Source organism: Silurus meridionalis, chromosome 13 (assembly GCF_014805685.1).
Source record: "Silurus meridionalis isolate SWU-2019-XX chromosome 13, ASM1480568v1, whole genome shotgun sequence".
Lineage (NCBI taxonomy): Eukaryota > Metazoa > Chordata > Actinopteri > Siluriformes > Siluridae > Silurus > Silurus meridionalis.
The window spans coordinates 8,686,268-8,703,888 of record NC_060896.1 but is presented as its reverse complement, the minus strand read 5'-3'; the positions used below and the strand labels follow the sequence as shown (position 1 = coordinate 8,703,888).

The 17,621-nt window shown below is 35.6% G+C and overlaps 1 protein-coding gene across 4 annotated transcripts in view; it reads left to right on the top strand.

The window, feature by feature from the left end:
• tbxas1 (thromboxane A synthase 1 (platelet)) overlaps window positions 1-17,621 on the top strand; it is a 65,739-nt gene that overhangs the window by 34,252 nt on the left and 13,866 nt on the right. For 2 of the 4 annotated variants that reach the window (XM_046864406.1, XM_046864407.1), the window contains exons 6-11: window positions 1,634-1,669; window positions 2,741-2,857; window positions 8,200-8,288; window positions 8,506-8,654; window positions 8,927-9,057; window positions 10,140-10,463. In XM_046864406.1, coding sequence (XP_046720362.1) covers window positions 1,634-1,669; window positions 2,741-2,857; window positions 8,200-8,288; window positions 8,506-8,654; window positions 8,927-9,057; window positions 10,140-10,463 — 846 coding nt within the window. The remainder of the gene's footprint in view (window positions 1-1,633; window positions 1,670-2,740; window positions 2,858-8,199; window positions 8,289-8,505; window positions 8,655-8,926; window positions 9,058-10,139; window positions 10,464-17,621) is intronic. The other 2 variants (XM_046864409.1, XM_046864410.1) reach the window with 1 other exon arrangement.

The window sequence follows — 17,621 nt, the reverse complement described above, 5'->3', positions numbered from 1 at the left end:
AACTAACTAGCTAGCTAACAGAACAATTATGGTAAAACAGCAACTAACGTAACCATAATGTTAGCTGAGATAAAAAAAAAAAAGGCTAGATAACACAGAGCAAATTGTAGTCATACTTATTAAAATAATTTCAACAACTAACTGTTTAAAGGCATACTGAATGCTATTGCATCTAATGAGCTATATCACAGTTCATTTTAATCCCAGATCATACATAAAACAGCATGTTGGCAGTATTTGCTGCTTTGCACAGGTAGTGTGTATCAACACAATTGCAGGAAGAATCAAAATGTGTGTGTAGGTGTTATGTCAGTGTGAGCAAAGCTGCCCGGCACCACTGTACTTTCAACTCAATGATGCCACTGTGGTCATCACTAATGATCACATGACTTATTTATCAAAGTAAAAGGTCAGGTTTTGAGCTAGCCTGGGTCTGGGACCAGAGCCTTCTGGGTAATGTAAAGATGACAGCAGGAGAAGATCAATACTGAGACCATGTGCCTTGATATGTATAAAACCCCAGTAGCTTATAAACATCTTTATTTCTTCATATCATATCACATCTCAGCCTGTGACCTGCAGTGCACTGTGGTGTGGGATGTTTTTGGTCAGTGTGGTAAGAGTGTGTATGTGAGTTTTACTAAGAAGCTTATGATACACACACCATCTGTGACAGACAGCGGGAGAAAACTCATAAAGTGGATCACCATGGCAGCCCAGAAACAAACATAATGTGTTGGCTTCTGTGTGCACAAATAAATACTAGACATTCCCCCACCAGATACACACCCACATTTAAAAATATGTACTCAATACACCACAGAGCTGGGCCTGCACTCGGTTATCTTTATTCTCAGAATGTAAACATGACATGGACAAACAGATGGATGATTGCTTTAATTAACCATAGTAAATCAAGCTGTCTAACGGCAGAGGTCAAAGTTCAGTTTTAATAATTATAAAAAAGAGCACGCTTCAGAAAAATGTCTTTTTAGACAGAACTTCGAAAAATGCTTTTTGTAAAGGACTGAGATCATGACACTTGTGCATTTATTCCTTTGGCAGATGCTTCTAACTAAATCAACTGTTCAAAGGCCCCAGAGTGGAATTTACAATCTTCTGATCGCCAGCTGCAGATTTTTACCCATAAGTTACCCCAGGCTTATCCAACTCATTAGACTGGATCTGATTTCTCTCTCTTTTTTTTTTTTAAAGGTTCAATGCTAGATTGCACCAAAAAAGACAAGAATTATATCATTTTATTTGAATTCTTCAAATCGTACATTTCTTTCATCCTAATCTCTATCCAATGCTACTGAGGTATAGGTATAAGGTATAAGTGATTACCACAAAATGGAATTCTCTGTACTTAGAGAAGAGGAAAAGTATGTTTATTTGAAACTGCACATATTATGGAAAGCAAAAGAAGAAGATGTTTGGGAGTTTAGGAACGTTTTATTTAAATCCTCAAATCCACAGTCTTTTGACTGTGTAGTCAATTGTTTCTTATCACGGGACAAAAAAGATATGTGTAGTTAAGATTTGTCATTGTGTGTTTGGATACCTTTGGGAAAGCATAACTAATTCAAATTTAAAGGCTTTTTTTTTTGTCTATCCCATTGTAACATCCTAGAGGCACGGTTTGAGGCAGGGCTACTACATTTTTAAGGTAATGCCAATTAGAACTTTATAACAGATACATTCAGAAAACACCCACAGAAATAACTGGATTAACAAAGTCACACAAGAACCACTCACACCCAGTTTGCCACATGACATTAACATTTATTTTATTTTTTTCTGTTTCTTCGTTGCTTGGGGGACTGGGTAGTTATGCTATTATTGTGTAGTGGTGGGTATGTTTAAGTAAGCCAGATATTACATATGTGTCCACAGACTGTATTTAATATATCGTGATGACTCATAAGTATTTGCTCTAAATCTGCACAGGTTTGACTTAATCAAACTTCCCCAGCAAATTCAGTGAGCATACTGTAATTTATGCAACGTAAGTAACCAGCCAAATTGGCTAGGATTGTGACAGCTTTACTTACCACTCTTAATTTTTACCTGCATTTGTCTGGTTTGCGGGTGTTCATTTTTAAACCATGCTTGCATGAACATTTCTTTTCAGAAATTTTCTAGCAATTTGTTTATTTGATTCATTTACATCCATCTCCACAATCATATAATACTAACCAAGCAGGCCTGGTGAAATCTAGCAACTGGTTTTTCTGAGACCACATTTTTATTTTCTGTTGCCCATGCTACATTACAGGGCAGCAACCACACTGAAAAAAAAAATTGTTATCCACCCTCTTCTGCATACATGACTCATGAATATCCACAATTGTTTCATGTTGTTTGATTGACAAGAACGAGGTGCATTTGTTTTCTTATCCAGAGAGAATGGAGCCTTTTGCTCTCTTAGATTTCTTGCCACTATTGACTGGCCATTGTCTGGTATTTTCAGACTTGTGTTCTCCCATTCTGTTGCACCATTTGGGAGTGAGGTTACAATATTTTATAAGCATATTTGAAATCTTTATTGTTTTAGACTTCCATTATAAAAATGTACAGGTAACTACTGGTAAACATGTCAACATACATGCATACACTACAAATACAGTAATAGGGATTAGGATGAAAATCACTGAGTTTTTTCAATGTGCTGCAAATGGATTAAATCTAACACAGTGATATGATCATTCATCAATTGTCTTACAATTTTTTTTTTTAGTTTTTTAAGACAGCTACAAAGCCGATGTCAGACAGTCTTGTCATGCTAAGGGATGAACAGTGGAAACGAGTGCGCAGCATCCTGACACCAACCTTCAGCACAGTCAAAATGAAAGAGGTAATCTCTCACATCAATTCTGTGTTCTTTATGATTGAGTTATTGAAATCTGTGAGGTGAAATCCAATTGAAAATGTTGATTGTTGATGCAGGGGGGGGAGTGTATTTACTTGAATGTGATTATTGGTTTTGAAAATAAATTGTAGCACATCTAATTTTTTAAGATGTACAAGTCTTGTAATAGAAATACTACAAATGTATATTTTTTTGTTATTAGCAGTGCTATGTGAGGATTGTCGCATTAATAATACATTATAACAGATTAATAGTCATGTATGCATATGCATACAAATATGTTATAATGTCCTATAGAGTGTTTGATCTGCATCACAAGAATACACGCAAATCCTCAGCACTTCTTCAGTCATCTTGAGCATAATATTTTTTTTAATTGCAGATATGAAATTGCAAAAGTATTTGTATTAAAGAGACAAAATTCACTCTGGTATATAGGGGTTTGGCAAAGTGTTGAGTTATATCAATCTGACACTGTTTTTTGTTCACACACTGTTTATATTGATCTACAGCGCATAATATGACCTATTATTTAAATGCTTGTTTCTAAATTTAAAGCAGATACTCACTCAGTAAGTAAATTGCTGGTCAATAGACTTGCTGTATCATGGGATAATAACATTTCAGTTTATTGAACATGTATTGCAATGTATTGTAAAATCAGCATTGGTAGATCAGCTAATCAACCTGGATTTAGTCCAGGAACTAAACATGGCTAATCAAAGACATAGGTTGGACACTCAATGGCAATCAACAATTAATGTTTGTACCTTTGCTCAGTATTCAGTAAATCAATTATATTTATGTGGAGCTTCATATATTTTTGAGTTTCCTCCTGTGTCTCTGATTTCCCAAAAAAACATGCCGGCAGGGGAGCTGGCAACTCTAGGTGTGAATGAGTGTGTGAAGATGATCCCAGTCTTTTTTTGGGATAGGGTCCTGATCCATGATCACCATGAAAAGTATGATTGCCTCTAATTAATCATTGCTTTGGTGAAGAGCAATACAGCATGCACATGCTGTCAGCTCGGCATTAATAAGAAATAGAAGCATAAAATAACAAAATGAGACTAAAACAGAGCAAAACAAACATTGATACAGCTTTGAAAAGACATTGATATCCAATATAAAAGAAATACCAATAGAAAGATAAAGCTATTGGATTTGGCCTGGGTTTCTAAATCAAGTTGTAGAAGGCTGGAATGCAGCACAGTTTCTTGATTTTCCTGCTATAACACACTCACTAAACCTGGTAATTATCTGGTGAGTTGGATCTGTATTTTTTTTAGCTGAGGAAAACAGAGCTGGGCTTGAACAACCCAGGAATCCTGGCATAAACAATTGTAGGCTGAAAATGTCCAGAAAAAGTGAGAGTGAAATTTGTGTTATTTGTACGGCAAGGTTTTTGGTTTCATACGACTAAAACACTTCAGGTATCATTCATTGTTCTTCCACAAATTAACTTTTAGCTGTTATAATTGCTCAGTTTCTTGTATAAAGAGCTTTACAAACAAAATAAACATGCAATTCAGTGTTTCGGTTTATTAAACCATCTGCTTTATTTCCTGTGAAGGGGAACCCAGATTTTCTGGACTTATTGAATAAAAAAATAATGCTTTCGTAAGATGCACGAAATAGTAAACATACTGAGTCCTGATTTGAGATACTGACATCAGATGAGGTAACATTAGAAATTGGTGACACCAAGCGAGAGAAATCTGTGAGCGTTAGACTGTGGAATCACTTGGGAGAGTGAAATCCTGGCCACGGAGTAGCAATGTCCTAAATATTTAATGACCTCATAAACATCTTTACTGTCAACACCAAACCCAAGTCTGGGCATGCAGTGCATGTTTGTTAACTTAATTACAGCACACAGAAAATTATTTTCTTTCTCCTGCTGCTTTTAAACCTAAACCACCCTGTGTAGCTTTACGTGTAACCAGAGCTGAAATATTAAAGTGTATAATGATTAAAGAAAAAAACATTTTAAATCAGAAATATTACAGTATGTGAGTATCTGATGTTTGTTTGAGGCTTTGCTTTGTGATGCAGAATCTAGTTAAAGCTTGCACTATTGTGTTTTGAAGGCCATGAAACAGTTTCTATTATTTATTCAAACAGCAAAAGAACCACTGAATTAAAGCATTTAATGATTTTTTTTTTCATATAAATTACTGCAGGCAGAAAACTGATGCTGCCAAACACCATCTGAAAACCTATTTTTAAATCTGGACAATACCTGGAAAGTGATGTTTTTACAAACAGTATTTGCCTGCATTTTTAAATGTTAAACCTCAAGGACTTTGACGTATCTAAACATGGCTTGCATCCTGTATTGATTTTCATTAGTTGTGTTGGAGTTGCAGGAAGAGATAGAGGACACTGCTCTTGTCATCCCCTATCTGCTTCTCTAGTCTTCTTCATTTGCCTCTAAGCCCAGCACTGATTTGATCTGATGCACAAATTGCCTGTTACACCACACGAGCCTACACCTAGCCAAGACAAAACAGAGGCAATGAATAGGCATTTTTTTCCAAGTCATTATTGTAATTAGAAATCTACTTCTCTGACAAACATTGAACTCTGCCTGAAGAAACAAAGCCTCTGAGCAGACTGGTCATCTTTTCACAATGCTGTGTGCTGCAGAGGTGATTAGGCATCTCGGAATTATGTCAAAGTAACTACAAGGAGTATTTAAGCTATCCAAGATACTGTTACATTATAATAGCCAAGGAGCATTATAGCAATGTATACACAGCAGACACCCTCACTCTGTTCACATTCTCCTCCATATTGTAAGTAACACAGCAGTAAATCTCTTAAAGCCAATCAAGCTGGCTAAAAGCAAAGACATAAGTGAAGGTCATAGTCTGAATAGTTTCTGAATACTGTGTGTGTGTATATGGGTGTGTGTATGTACATATATACTTTTCAAGTTTTTAATACTCTAATCAACATGGACAAATATGGATGCTTTATGCAAATGTATGTTTATTATTAGTGAAACCAGACTCAACATTGAGCATGAAGACAAAATATTCTTGCAAATGTTTTAAAGTAATTATGGTGTTTTATATTAGAGTGGAACCTTGGATTTCAAACTTAATTTGTTCCAGAAAAGCGTTTGCGGTTTATTTGTAATGCAAAGGGAATTTTCCCATACGAAATATTGTAAACTCAAACAATCCGTTTCACACACCCAAAAATATTCATATAAAATTTTTTTATGGTATTTTATGTACAAACTATTGTCCCTAATGTATCCGAAACAAATAACAATGATAAGTAAACAATATATAGTAAAAATAAAACTAAGTATAGCTCAGTTCGATTGGACTAATGATTGCCATTTAGATAAAGCCATGCGTTATGTTTTTTTTCCCCCATTATAGTATATGTACACACACACACACACACACACACACTGTTTAATAGGTACACGTTATATATGGTGAACTGCATTGTATGTGTTCTGATTACTGTTTCTTTTTATTAAATATACTGTATTTCTATTGCATGTAATGTACATCAAATTTGCACATGCATAGATGTCTTTTCATTTTCACTTATACTTTATAAATTAAAAAGAGTGTATAAGCATACAAAATGTGTTTAAATGTGAAATTCCAATGCAACAAAGTAGTCAGACATTGAAAAAATAATATATTCTCTATGCTATATATTAAATTATTGAAAATGCTCTAATTGCAAATCCATCAACGGGGCAAATTTGATGCAAAGGTGATTTGCAAGAGGAATGGTCCAAAATGTAACCACAATTCTGGACACACTATGTGCATTACAATACTTATGACTGCTAACAAACTGTCAACAAAATAGTAGTGGTGCATTGGAAGAATTAAAAAAAAAACATTTATTGAATGTCTATGACAATACATTAACAATTACAACCAGACGACAGAAATTTTATTTAGAATTTCATAAAGAATGTATTAAAAATAAAAAATAAGTATCAAAGCCATTATAAAAACATCACATTATAAAAAGGATATTGTGATATTTGCAATATCTCAAAAAAATGTACTGTGAGAATTTAGCAAACTACATTTTATACAATATTGTTATATGGCTTAGGCTTAGTTAGAATATTAGTGTGACTCAGGTCAGCCTGCACTTTCTCTATACAGGATTTGTTGCCTGGTCTTGCTTCAGTGCACAAAGTATCTCTTTTTTTTTAATTCATTGCTGCTTGCACCCTCATCTTTCTCTTCCTGAGTGAACAGGATCAATAGGCGAGTCTGGTGTAAGATGAGGCTTATCACACTGTCAGTCATTGCCATCTGAGGGGAAAGCTACATTGCTGTTTCTGAAAGAGAGAAAGATAGACTGAGGTAGAGAGAGAGAGAGAGAGAGAGAGAGAGAGAGAATAGCCTTTATTTGTCACATATACATTACAGCACAGTGAAATTTGTTCTTCGCATATCCCAGCTTGCTTAGGAGCTGGGGTCAGACAGACTGGTTTAGATAAGTAGGTTTGCATAAGTAGTTACTCTCTTGAATTTTTCTACTTATTGTAGTGTTGCATTCTAAAACTGAAATATTTTTTATTGGTTTTTCGAATTACATATAAAATACCTTTAAAAAATAAAAATAACAAAAAAAGTAAAAGGTAAGATTTCATAAGTGTTTTGTAAAAATATTATTTGTAAATAATAATATTAATAATAACAAAAAATTAAGATCCAATTTAGGTCAATATGAACATGTGTATGATATGTTAACACAAACACACATATATATACACACACACACACACACACACACACATATATACACACACACACATATATATATATATATATATATATATATATATATATATATATATATATATATATATATATATATATATATATATATATATATATATATATATATATATATATATATACACACACACACATATATATATATATATATATACATATATATATATATATATATATATATATATATATATATATATATATATATATATATATATATATATATATATATATATAAATGGTAATGACTTAATTAGGTTTGATCCAATATTATCGAGGGTTTTTTGCCTTTGGTGATGACCTTCAAAATTAAATTAGATTTTAATTGATTAATCAATTTGCCATAGCTCTGCCCACACGCTACCAGCAGGTTTTGCATTTCTTTGAGCAAAGCATTGCCTTTCTCATATTACTCGCAATTCTAATGTAGGTTTTTGCTAAATAAATGCTGAAGGTTGTTTTTTTACATAATGTTTGTTAATAAAACATGAAGTTCAAAACATTATGCGAATTCAGTGTTTGTGTGATTTGACACAGATGGTCCCTCTTATCCATGAAGCTACAGAAACTTTACTGAATAACCTGAAGGCTTATGCAGAGTCTGGAGAGAGCTTTGAAATCCACAGGTATGACTGTGTTTGCCTATGTGTATGTTTTTTCTTGGAAATGGAAAGCAAATTTCCCCAAAAGTGTAGGACTATCTGATATCTGGTTGTCTCCATGAGGAAAGATTATTCTGCAGTGTAAAAAAAAAAAAACACTTTAAATTATTTTGTTTAAATTATGGTATCTAATTATTATATTCATTATATTTTTATATATATTTGTTATATTTTTCTGCAGGTGTTTTGGCTGCTTTACTATGGATGTGATTGCGAGTGTGGCTTTTGGCACGCATGTGGACTCTCAGAACAACCCCAATGACCCATTTGTGTACCACGCCTCCAAGTTCTTCGCCTTTTCTTTTTTCAGACCCATCATGTTCCTCTTCAGTATGTTCCACTGTCACATTTAGCCATCCATCTAATCCAAAACACCCTTCAGTGCCCATTATTTCCCTTTTAATTATTCAACAGCTGAGGTCACATCACATAAGGAGCTCCATAAATGACTATTTGATATGAACTTTAATGAAGGCAGTATAAAGATATAGCACATTTATTGCAAACTGGAGAAAGAGGTCTCATTTAAAATGCCTGTGTCCTTGTGTTTATGACTTAAGAATATTGGTAAATGGCCTTGTGCTTGTCCTTTGTGCTCTTAGTGGCTTTCCCGTTCCTGGCTGGACCCCTCAGTCGCTTGCTGCGAGATAAAGATAGCAGTGAGTTGAGCAAGTTTTTCACCAGCTGCATTCAGAAACTTATAAGGCAGAGGGATGAGTTGCCACCCAGTCAGGTACAGTACAACCATGAGGGATTATGAATAAAATTCTGCTATGAATATAGCCATTATATGACCATTGATATTTAAATGTATATGAAATACAGTGCTTTTGGGAAAGTATTCACACCGCTTTACTTTTTCCACATTTTATGTTACAGCCTCATTTTAAAATGGATTAAATTAAGTATTAGGCTCAATTTGTTGGTGTCATGTCAAGGCTGTGAATACTGTTTTATGTGATTTTGAACACAGTTCTTTCATGTTGTCATTATGGGGTATTGTTTATAGAATTTTGAGGAAAAGAATGAATTTAATCCATTTTGGTATAAGGCTGTAACATTAAAAAAAAAATACTTACCGGATGCACTGTATATGCATTTGTATAGCAGTTTGTCTATGAACCAGAACAAATGAATAAAATGGTGTTAGAGCTAATGTCATGACCAGGACTAGTCAAGACTAAGACTAAGACTAAGACATTTTGGGGGGGTCAAGGGGGGTTAAAGATTAAGTCCAGTAAAAGTGAGACCAAAAACATCTATTTCAGGGCTTTACTTCAACTAGTTGGTTTTATTTGGTACATTGTGCCAGTGCTTATTAGGCTATGAAGGAGTAATTACATCTTGTCGAACTAAAAAGAAAAAGCAACATGAGCATTCATTTTTTATTAATGTTAATCAACAGCACGACTTTATTCAACAAAATCAATGCTAATGTGCAGATTCAAGTCCTACAGCCCTATTTGGGGCTTCCTTTAACTAGACATGTCAAATAAAAAATAAAATAAACAAGTAAATTGGTGCATTGTATCTGGCACAGAGGATGGAGGCAGATTAAAGGCAAATTGTGAGCATTTGGTGTGCAGTTAGTCAAGACCATTTATATCTTATTTATTAATGGAAATGTAACCTTTTAAACTAATATCACTTTAATTTCTTCGCACTTAATATATACCCACATAATTTACTAATTTTTGTTACTTGTGACCATCTGTGAAACCTAAAACACTTATTTATTTTGCCCTACTTTTTAGAGTGAACTATATTTCCCCTAATAGCCTCCTGTCTTAACCTTTCGTCCCATGGCTTCGATAGAGGCGGAGGGACTTCCTGCAGCTGATGCTGGATGTGAAGACCAGTAAGGAGTGTGTGTCCCTGGAACACTTTGACGTGGTCAATCAAGCAGACGAGCAAATTGTGACTGAAGGAAATGCAGAAAACTGCCACGAGTCGGCAAAACCCAGCCAGCAGAAAAGGATAATGACGGAGGATGAGATCATAGGCCAGGCCTTCATCTTTTTCCTTGCTGGCTATGAGACGAGCAGTAACACTCTTGCATTCACCTGCTACCTGCTGGCCATCCACCCAGACTGTCAGAAGAAAGTGCAGAGAGAGGTGGACGACTTCTTCAGTAGACACGTGAGTAAAAAGAAATAAATAAATACATAACACAGCAGCAGTTAACTCCACTCTGAATCTTTTTTATTACAAAATGAATCTTGGATGCTATTCAATTACAAAAAAAAAAAAAGAGTATCTGGTATTGCAAAAAAATAAAAATTACAAAGAAAAGCTGCATTTTAAATCACTTCTTTAATTCCGAACATCTTGCAGTTTTCTGTAATGTCTCTGCGTGTTGTGTCTTCTGTTATTTCCAGGGCAAAAACTGTACACCAGTCTAACAAAATAAAATATTCAGTGCAGCCACTGCATTGAAAAGCACGCTGTGTTTGGGTGTGTAGCCTCAACAATGTGGGTACTGTCATTCCAAATGCTGAGTGTTCTTCTGTATTCTGCTTTTTTCCATACAAGCATTCAGTGCAATGGAACACACAGACCAACTCATAAATATAGCACAGGTTTGCAATAATGGGGCACTTCGGCTTCTTGGGCATGTGTGTGTGTTGGTGTGCATTTGTTTGTGTGAAGGAAGAGAGTGCATGAAATAGAGAATGCTACAATGCTGACAATTCCCAGTTAAAACCTGCAATCTGTCTGCAGAGAAAGGACGGATGATGGTGGGAAAGGAGCAGAAGGGGCCGAGCAGGTCTGTTTAGTGTGTGTTGTTAAAGGATATAATGGTCTCTGGCTGACCCACTTTGCTTTTTTAGCCATCTTCATTTCTTTGTGAAGTCACTTTAGCCTGAGTATTAAAATGTCCTTAAGTTAGGGCTTCTTTATATAAGCAAAAAGGCATAATGCAATTTTTCATGAAATATGTGATTAAGAAAACGACTGAGGGCCACAACAGCATGACTCCGTGCTCAGATAAACAGCTTGTGGGGAAAAAGAGGGAGCAGCGAGAGCTTGGAAATGTTTTAGCAGCTCCGACTACACTTGAGCACTGGCCGTTCTGTTCAGCTCCTTGTCCTCTTTTCTCATAATGCCACCGTAATAGCTGACACATAAACCTGGCCTTGTTAAGCAACGCGCCCGCATCTGCTGAATCTTAATACGTGCAGCCAAGGCCAGGCAGCCGCTCGGATCAAACGCAGAGCTAGTCCATCTCAATGACTCCCTTTCTCTACTTTCATCTTATACACTTACTGCCATTGACACTCGCATGCTCAATTTAGTCCCGCTCAGGAAGTCTGGTTCTTTTTAGTTTCTTTTTTTTTCAGGCAACACTGAGTTTTTGAAATGTAAACCTTGGCTGCTGCTCTTTAGACATTATTTGTTACCAGTGGCAGCTTTCGCATGAAACCCCGTTTTCTTCAGTCAGGCTTTTTGCGAGATGAGTGCTATAAAATGTTTTGCTTAGTTGTTCTAAAAAGAGAGATTTTTATTAGATTAGTCAATCCCACAATGTTGGATTGAGAATTTAACGATTTTTTTTTTCTTTTAATGATCCCTTTGCTACTACATCTCAAATGACTTGTAATTTAAGTCCTATTTATATGTATAATGTAATAGTGAGCTTTTATACATATTAGTGGGTGCATGTACTTTTTGAATAGATTTAAAGAAAGTTATCTCTCAGCTTTTAGAGCTCTCACAGTTACGAGCTGTGCATGTGTGTGTGGCGTTAGCAGCACTGCGTTTCTGTTGACTGTCAACCCAGCAATAGCCACGCTTTTTAAGTTTTACACGCAGCAGCTGGGCATCGGTCTACAGCAAACTATCTGACCATAGTGGATATGAAGGTCAGTGCATGCCCCCCGGCTGAGGCTGCACTGCCTGGCACGACTTTTGAATTTAGCACACTGAGAAGCAAAGGGCCTTTCAGTTTGTTTTGTAAATGCATCTCGCTGTGCTCAAACTGAATGCACCTTGGTACTGAAAGCTTTTCAAATGTCACTCTCCTGCTCAAGCAGCACAGAACGGTGAGTTTGTACCATAAAGCTGCACAGACGAAGTAAAAACACTTTAAAATGTCAACCTTTTTTACTGGTTTATTTATCTAATTGGTACTTTTTGTGCTGTTTGAATGGCCTCGTGAATGATCATGTACTGTTACTGACATATTAATACCACATTCATGTGCTGGGTTGAACCCAAAATTGCATCATTTGCTCTTGGACTTAAATGGTTCATTTGTTTAACCATTAGTTTCATTAGCTTTTCTTGGCTGTAGGTGCATCACTGGCTATACATGGCCTAGTTTTCCTTGTTCTAGATGCCAGATAATATTACTTGTATCTCAGAGTGGAGAACAAATATTATTTTGCAATATTTAATAGAATAATTAGTTATGGAGCTGCGGACGGGACATGGTAATTATGGCTACAAAAGGCATCTAGGCTAAGTTTCTTGTAATCCAGGATTAATATATTAAGGCCACAAATTATGTAATGTTTCTCAAGCTCTAAATCATGGCCATGAATTATGGAAAGCATAAAAACTCATGCTCTTGCGGCTTCTAGAACCCAAGCATTTAGATGACTGATTATATTTTACTTCAATTTGAACTAATGCACTAAGACATACTGAATTCTCAGTGAATATATTTGTTTGGTCTTTCCTACACAATAATTAACTGGAGGTCTCATATTAGGTGTAATGTTCATAGGAAAGAGTAACACAATCTGTAGCCACTGTTTTGGTATCTCACAAAACATCACAATCTAGTAAGATACCTTAAAATAGGAACTCATACCTTCGATATATTAATTCTTAGACATGTCTAATTACAAAAACACCTTGCCACTACAGAGATTTTGTTCTGTGCATGGTAGGTATAGTAAGAGGTTGTTCAGTATCTGCTGTCATGCTTTCGTGACTAGAGGTCCAAATGCTAAATTAAAAGACAGAAGGGACTGGAGCATTTTTCACTCTTGTCACTCTTACTAAGCCACTGTGTTTAACATAAACATTATTACTGACTCAGAGCTTCAGCATGGCACAGTTTCACCACTGGGTGGTTTAAAAGGTAAAAAAACCCACAAATTCCTAACTGCCTGTCTCAGTGTGTGTGTGTGTGTGTGTGTGTGTGTGTGTGTGTGTGTGTGTGTGTGTGTGTGTGTGTGTGTGTGTGGCACACATTGTGTCTAGGCTCTCATTTTCTCTTCCTGCATTGTGCGGTGACTCCCCAGGGTGTCTCTCATTAATTTGCCCTTTTTTATCTGCATAAATAGCAGAGTGAGATGAAGCAGAGCGTCACCTAATGAGTCAGCCAGAGGTGGGAGACGAGGGCAGGAAGGCGAGCCGTGTAGCAAAATTACACATTTGCAGCCGCTTGCTTTTTGAAACAGAAATCGTTGGCGAAGAAAAAGACACATTTCATGTCCAAATTCATTCCCAATTAACTGTCAAGTTCATTTTGGGGTATTCAATATTATTTTAGAAATCCAGTCTTCAAATGATGCACAATAAGCACAGTGATCTCTTTTAGCTTTACAATTTATATATATATATATATATATATATATATATATATATATATATATATATATATATATATATATGTGTGTGTGTGTGTGTGTGTGTGTGTGTGTGTGTGTGTGTGTGTGTGTGTGTGTGTGTGTAGAAAGCCATGGTGCAAGTATTCAATTTTCTCAGGTTTTAGATTCATGTGTGGTGAATGATGGTCCAATATTTATGTTATTAATAGAAAAACTCTCTATATAACAGATAAGTAATGCGCATATCAAATACAATAATATACCAGTATGAGTCAGAAGATGACAAGCACTGAAATAAACATGTGTAATAATAGTCTAGTATATTTTAGTTCTAATTGTAATGATTACATCAATTACATCAAATGTGGCTTAAATTAACAACATTCCATTCACACTGTTGTGAAAATGTCTTGATATGCTTCTGAAGAGAAATGTTTCTTCTCTACTGCTGCCTGTTGTGGTGTTTGATCAAGAAATGTCTGTGTAAATTAGTGAGTGATATTAAATAGTCAGAATTTAATTTAGCTTATTAATATATGCCACATCCTATCATTTACATCAATATGTTTTTTTTCACTGTTACTACAGTAAACTATGAACATTCAACAGAAGCATAGTATAGATAAAGTGCATAGTTAATTTTTTTTTTTTTTCAGATTGATGGTGTAGTGATGTTAGGTATTTGCTGTTAACTAGTGCACAGTGTAGAGGTAAAATAACACTTAGCTGAAAAAAATGAGTTGATGTTATGCATGATTAGACTAATATATATAGTATGCAACTTTAATCAAAACAAGTTGGCATTGACTTCATAGCTTTCTAAATGTTTCTCATTGCTTGCTCATTATTACATGTTTAAATAGCGGAAAAGTAAAATGTAATAATTTGATGTATGTAACATTTCTCAAAAAAGTTGGGGTGGTGCAACTAAAGAATGGAAATATAAATGTTGCTAAAATGAAACAACTGGAGGAACATTTTGCAAATAATTACAAGAGGCAACAGGTCAGTAACATGATTGGGTATAGAAAGAGTATCTTATAGAGTCAGAGTCTCTCAGAATAAAGATTGTTTGAGAAAAGTGTCACCAATCTGCAAAAAACTGTGTCTACAAATTGAAACAATATCAGAATAGAAACAGCTCCAGATATCAGAATTGTCTGTTAACACTGCTCGCTATGTCATCTACAAATGCAGATTTAAGCTTTACTAGCAAAGAAGCCATATGTGAACATGATCCAGAAATGCCACTGTCTTCTTTGGGCCTAAACTCATTTAAAATGGACTGAGGCAAAGTGAAAAACTGTTCTGTGGTCAGATTAAACCATGGACACAAGGACAGGGACCATTTGGCTTAATGAAAAGCCAAAATCTATGATGGTATGGGGTGAATTAGTGCCTATGTAATGTTTGCACATCTTTAAAGGTAGCCTCAATACTGAAAGGTTTATACAGGTGCTAAAGCAGGCGACATCTTTTTCAGGTCTGGGTGCTAAACCAGCCTGCCTGCAGTCCAGACCTTTCAACAATTGGAGAGTTTTTGCTTTTCATGAAAAAGAAAATGCGAAAGAAAAATCCCTAGAACTGTTGAGCAGGTAGAGTCCCGTTTCAGACAAAAATGGGACAACATCCCTCTCCTAGAACTCCAGCAGCTGGTCTTCTCAATTCTGCACAGTGCTAAGCATTGTCCCAACTTTTTTGAGATGTGACACAGCCATCAAAATTCAAAACTACATAGTTTTTTTCTTTAAAATGGTACATTTCAGTTTAAACATTTTATATGCTTCCTAATTTATTTATTTTTTTAATATATGGGTTAATGAGATCACTGCAAATCATTGCATTCTGTTTTTATTTACATATTACATTTGTCAAATTATTTATACATTTTTGGCTCAAAGTTAATCTATATACTGTTCAATTTCCTGGTTTCCTCCTCAAAAATGATAGAAGACTAGTTGTATCCAAGTTCTTTTGACAGACACTTTATGTTTCTACCTCGCTAACATTAACTGGTAACTTGATTTATTTGCTAATAGTAGCTTAGACCTGCATTGATTCCTTTCGCCAACATAAACAAATAACTAGAGAGCAAGATATTTTACATGACATTTTACATCAGAATAATTCATTAGCAAACCATGTAGTATTAGTTATTAGTAAATGGCTTTGTTTCTAAAAAGAATCATGTTCTAACTGTTTTTTTGTAATACGTTGCATTTTGCATTAAAACATTTACTTTTTACTTCGACTTGAATACATTCATGGTTGGACACTTCCACCTTTAACCAAGTTGACACATTATTTATGCTTTCAATTAAGTATATTTCCTCAATAATATTCTATTTCTGGGTTTTAAAGCACAAAGGAATTGCATTCTCTTTAAAAAGTATGTATACAGATTTTTGCGTCACCTCTGAGAAGACAAAAAGCAAAGGCAAGGTTAGACAGCTATACATAAAGAGGGTGAAAATCAAACATGACAAAGCTTCAGGAAGGTGTGAAACAGATAGAATGAGCGGAAGCAAAGAAAGAAACAAAGACAGGAAGTAATGGTGACTGGTGGGAGGTGGGAGTGAGCAGGGCTAAAAAGAAAGAGAGAGAGAGAGAGAGAGAGAGAGAGAGAGAGAGAGAGAGAGAGAGAGAGGGAGAGAGAGAGAGAGAAGAGTACAGCCCAGCTTTCCTGTGTGTGAATAATTCAGTCATGCTGTGTCTGTGAGGCTGAATCTCCAGGAGGCTCTTTCCCTCACTCATCACCCTTCACTCATATCACTCACCCAAATATAAAGACCATGCATCTTGACTGTTAAATTCAATAACACAGCCTTTAATCCACCACACAGCACAGTGCAACAGCTGTCAGTTTCTAATCAAAGTGCTATTATTTGTCTTCTGGCTTCTTTTGCGAGCCTTGGAACAAGAGTACACGTCCTGATTGTGAAAAAATTATCCTTTGTTTTCATAAAGGATATTTTATGCGCTCTGTAACTCCAGAGAGCAAGAAAGCAAGGACGAGACTGCAAGACTCACAATTGCGTCACTCTCTTATTCTATTCTCCCTCTTCATGTGTCTCTCTGTGGATCTCTCTGTCTCTTTCACTAGCTAAGATGAAGGCTGTCTGGTGTGTGAATAGCCCCACACCCCTGGGGTCAGAACTGCAAAGCTTGGACACTTTGATTAGGCGAGCTGAAGCTCAGCAGGTGAAAGACACTGAACCACACTCGCAGCCAACTCTCATCCAGAATCTCATCACACTGGCACAGAAGAGTTTATTAACTGTAAGATAAAATGATTAGAGAAGCAGAGAGGAGGGAAGGGATGAAGGCATTGGATAGAATGTTAAAAATAGAGACTCTCCATGAATTAATACATGACCTTTATTGAAAGGCCAATACTCTCTTTTCTCAAACAGACAAAAGTATTTGAAAAATAATTTCCAGTCATCCTGTGCTTAGGCATGCTTGTCACACTCTGATGAGGAGACAACACAGGAGAGATTCATTCTGTCGAAGCATTTAAAGAAAAAAGGATGTGTAGAGAGCTAAGGTTGGTGATCATGAAGGGAAGGTTTTGTGACTGATCTCTCTCTCTCTCTCTCTCTCTCTCTCTCTCTCTCTCTCTCTCTCTCTCTCTCTTTCACTCTTTTTTTCCTCAGAATTGCTAGAGCATAATAAAGGAAAATTATTTTCCAGGAAAAACATGATGGATCAGCAGTTAGTATTTCTACCACACAGC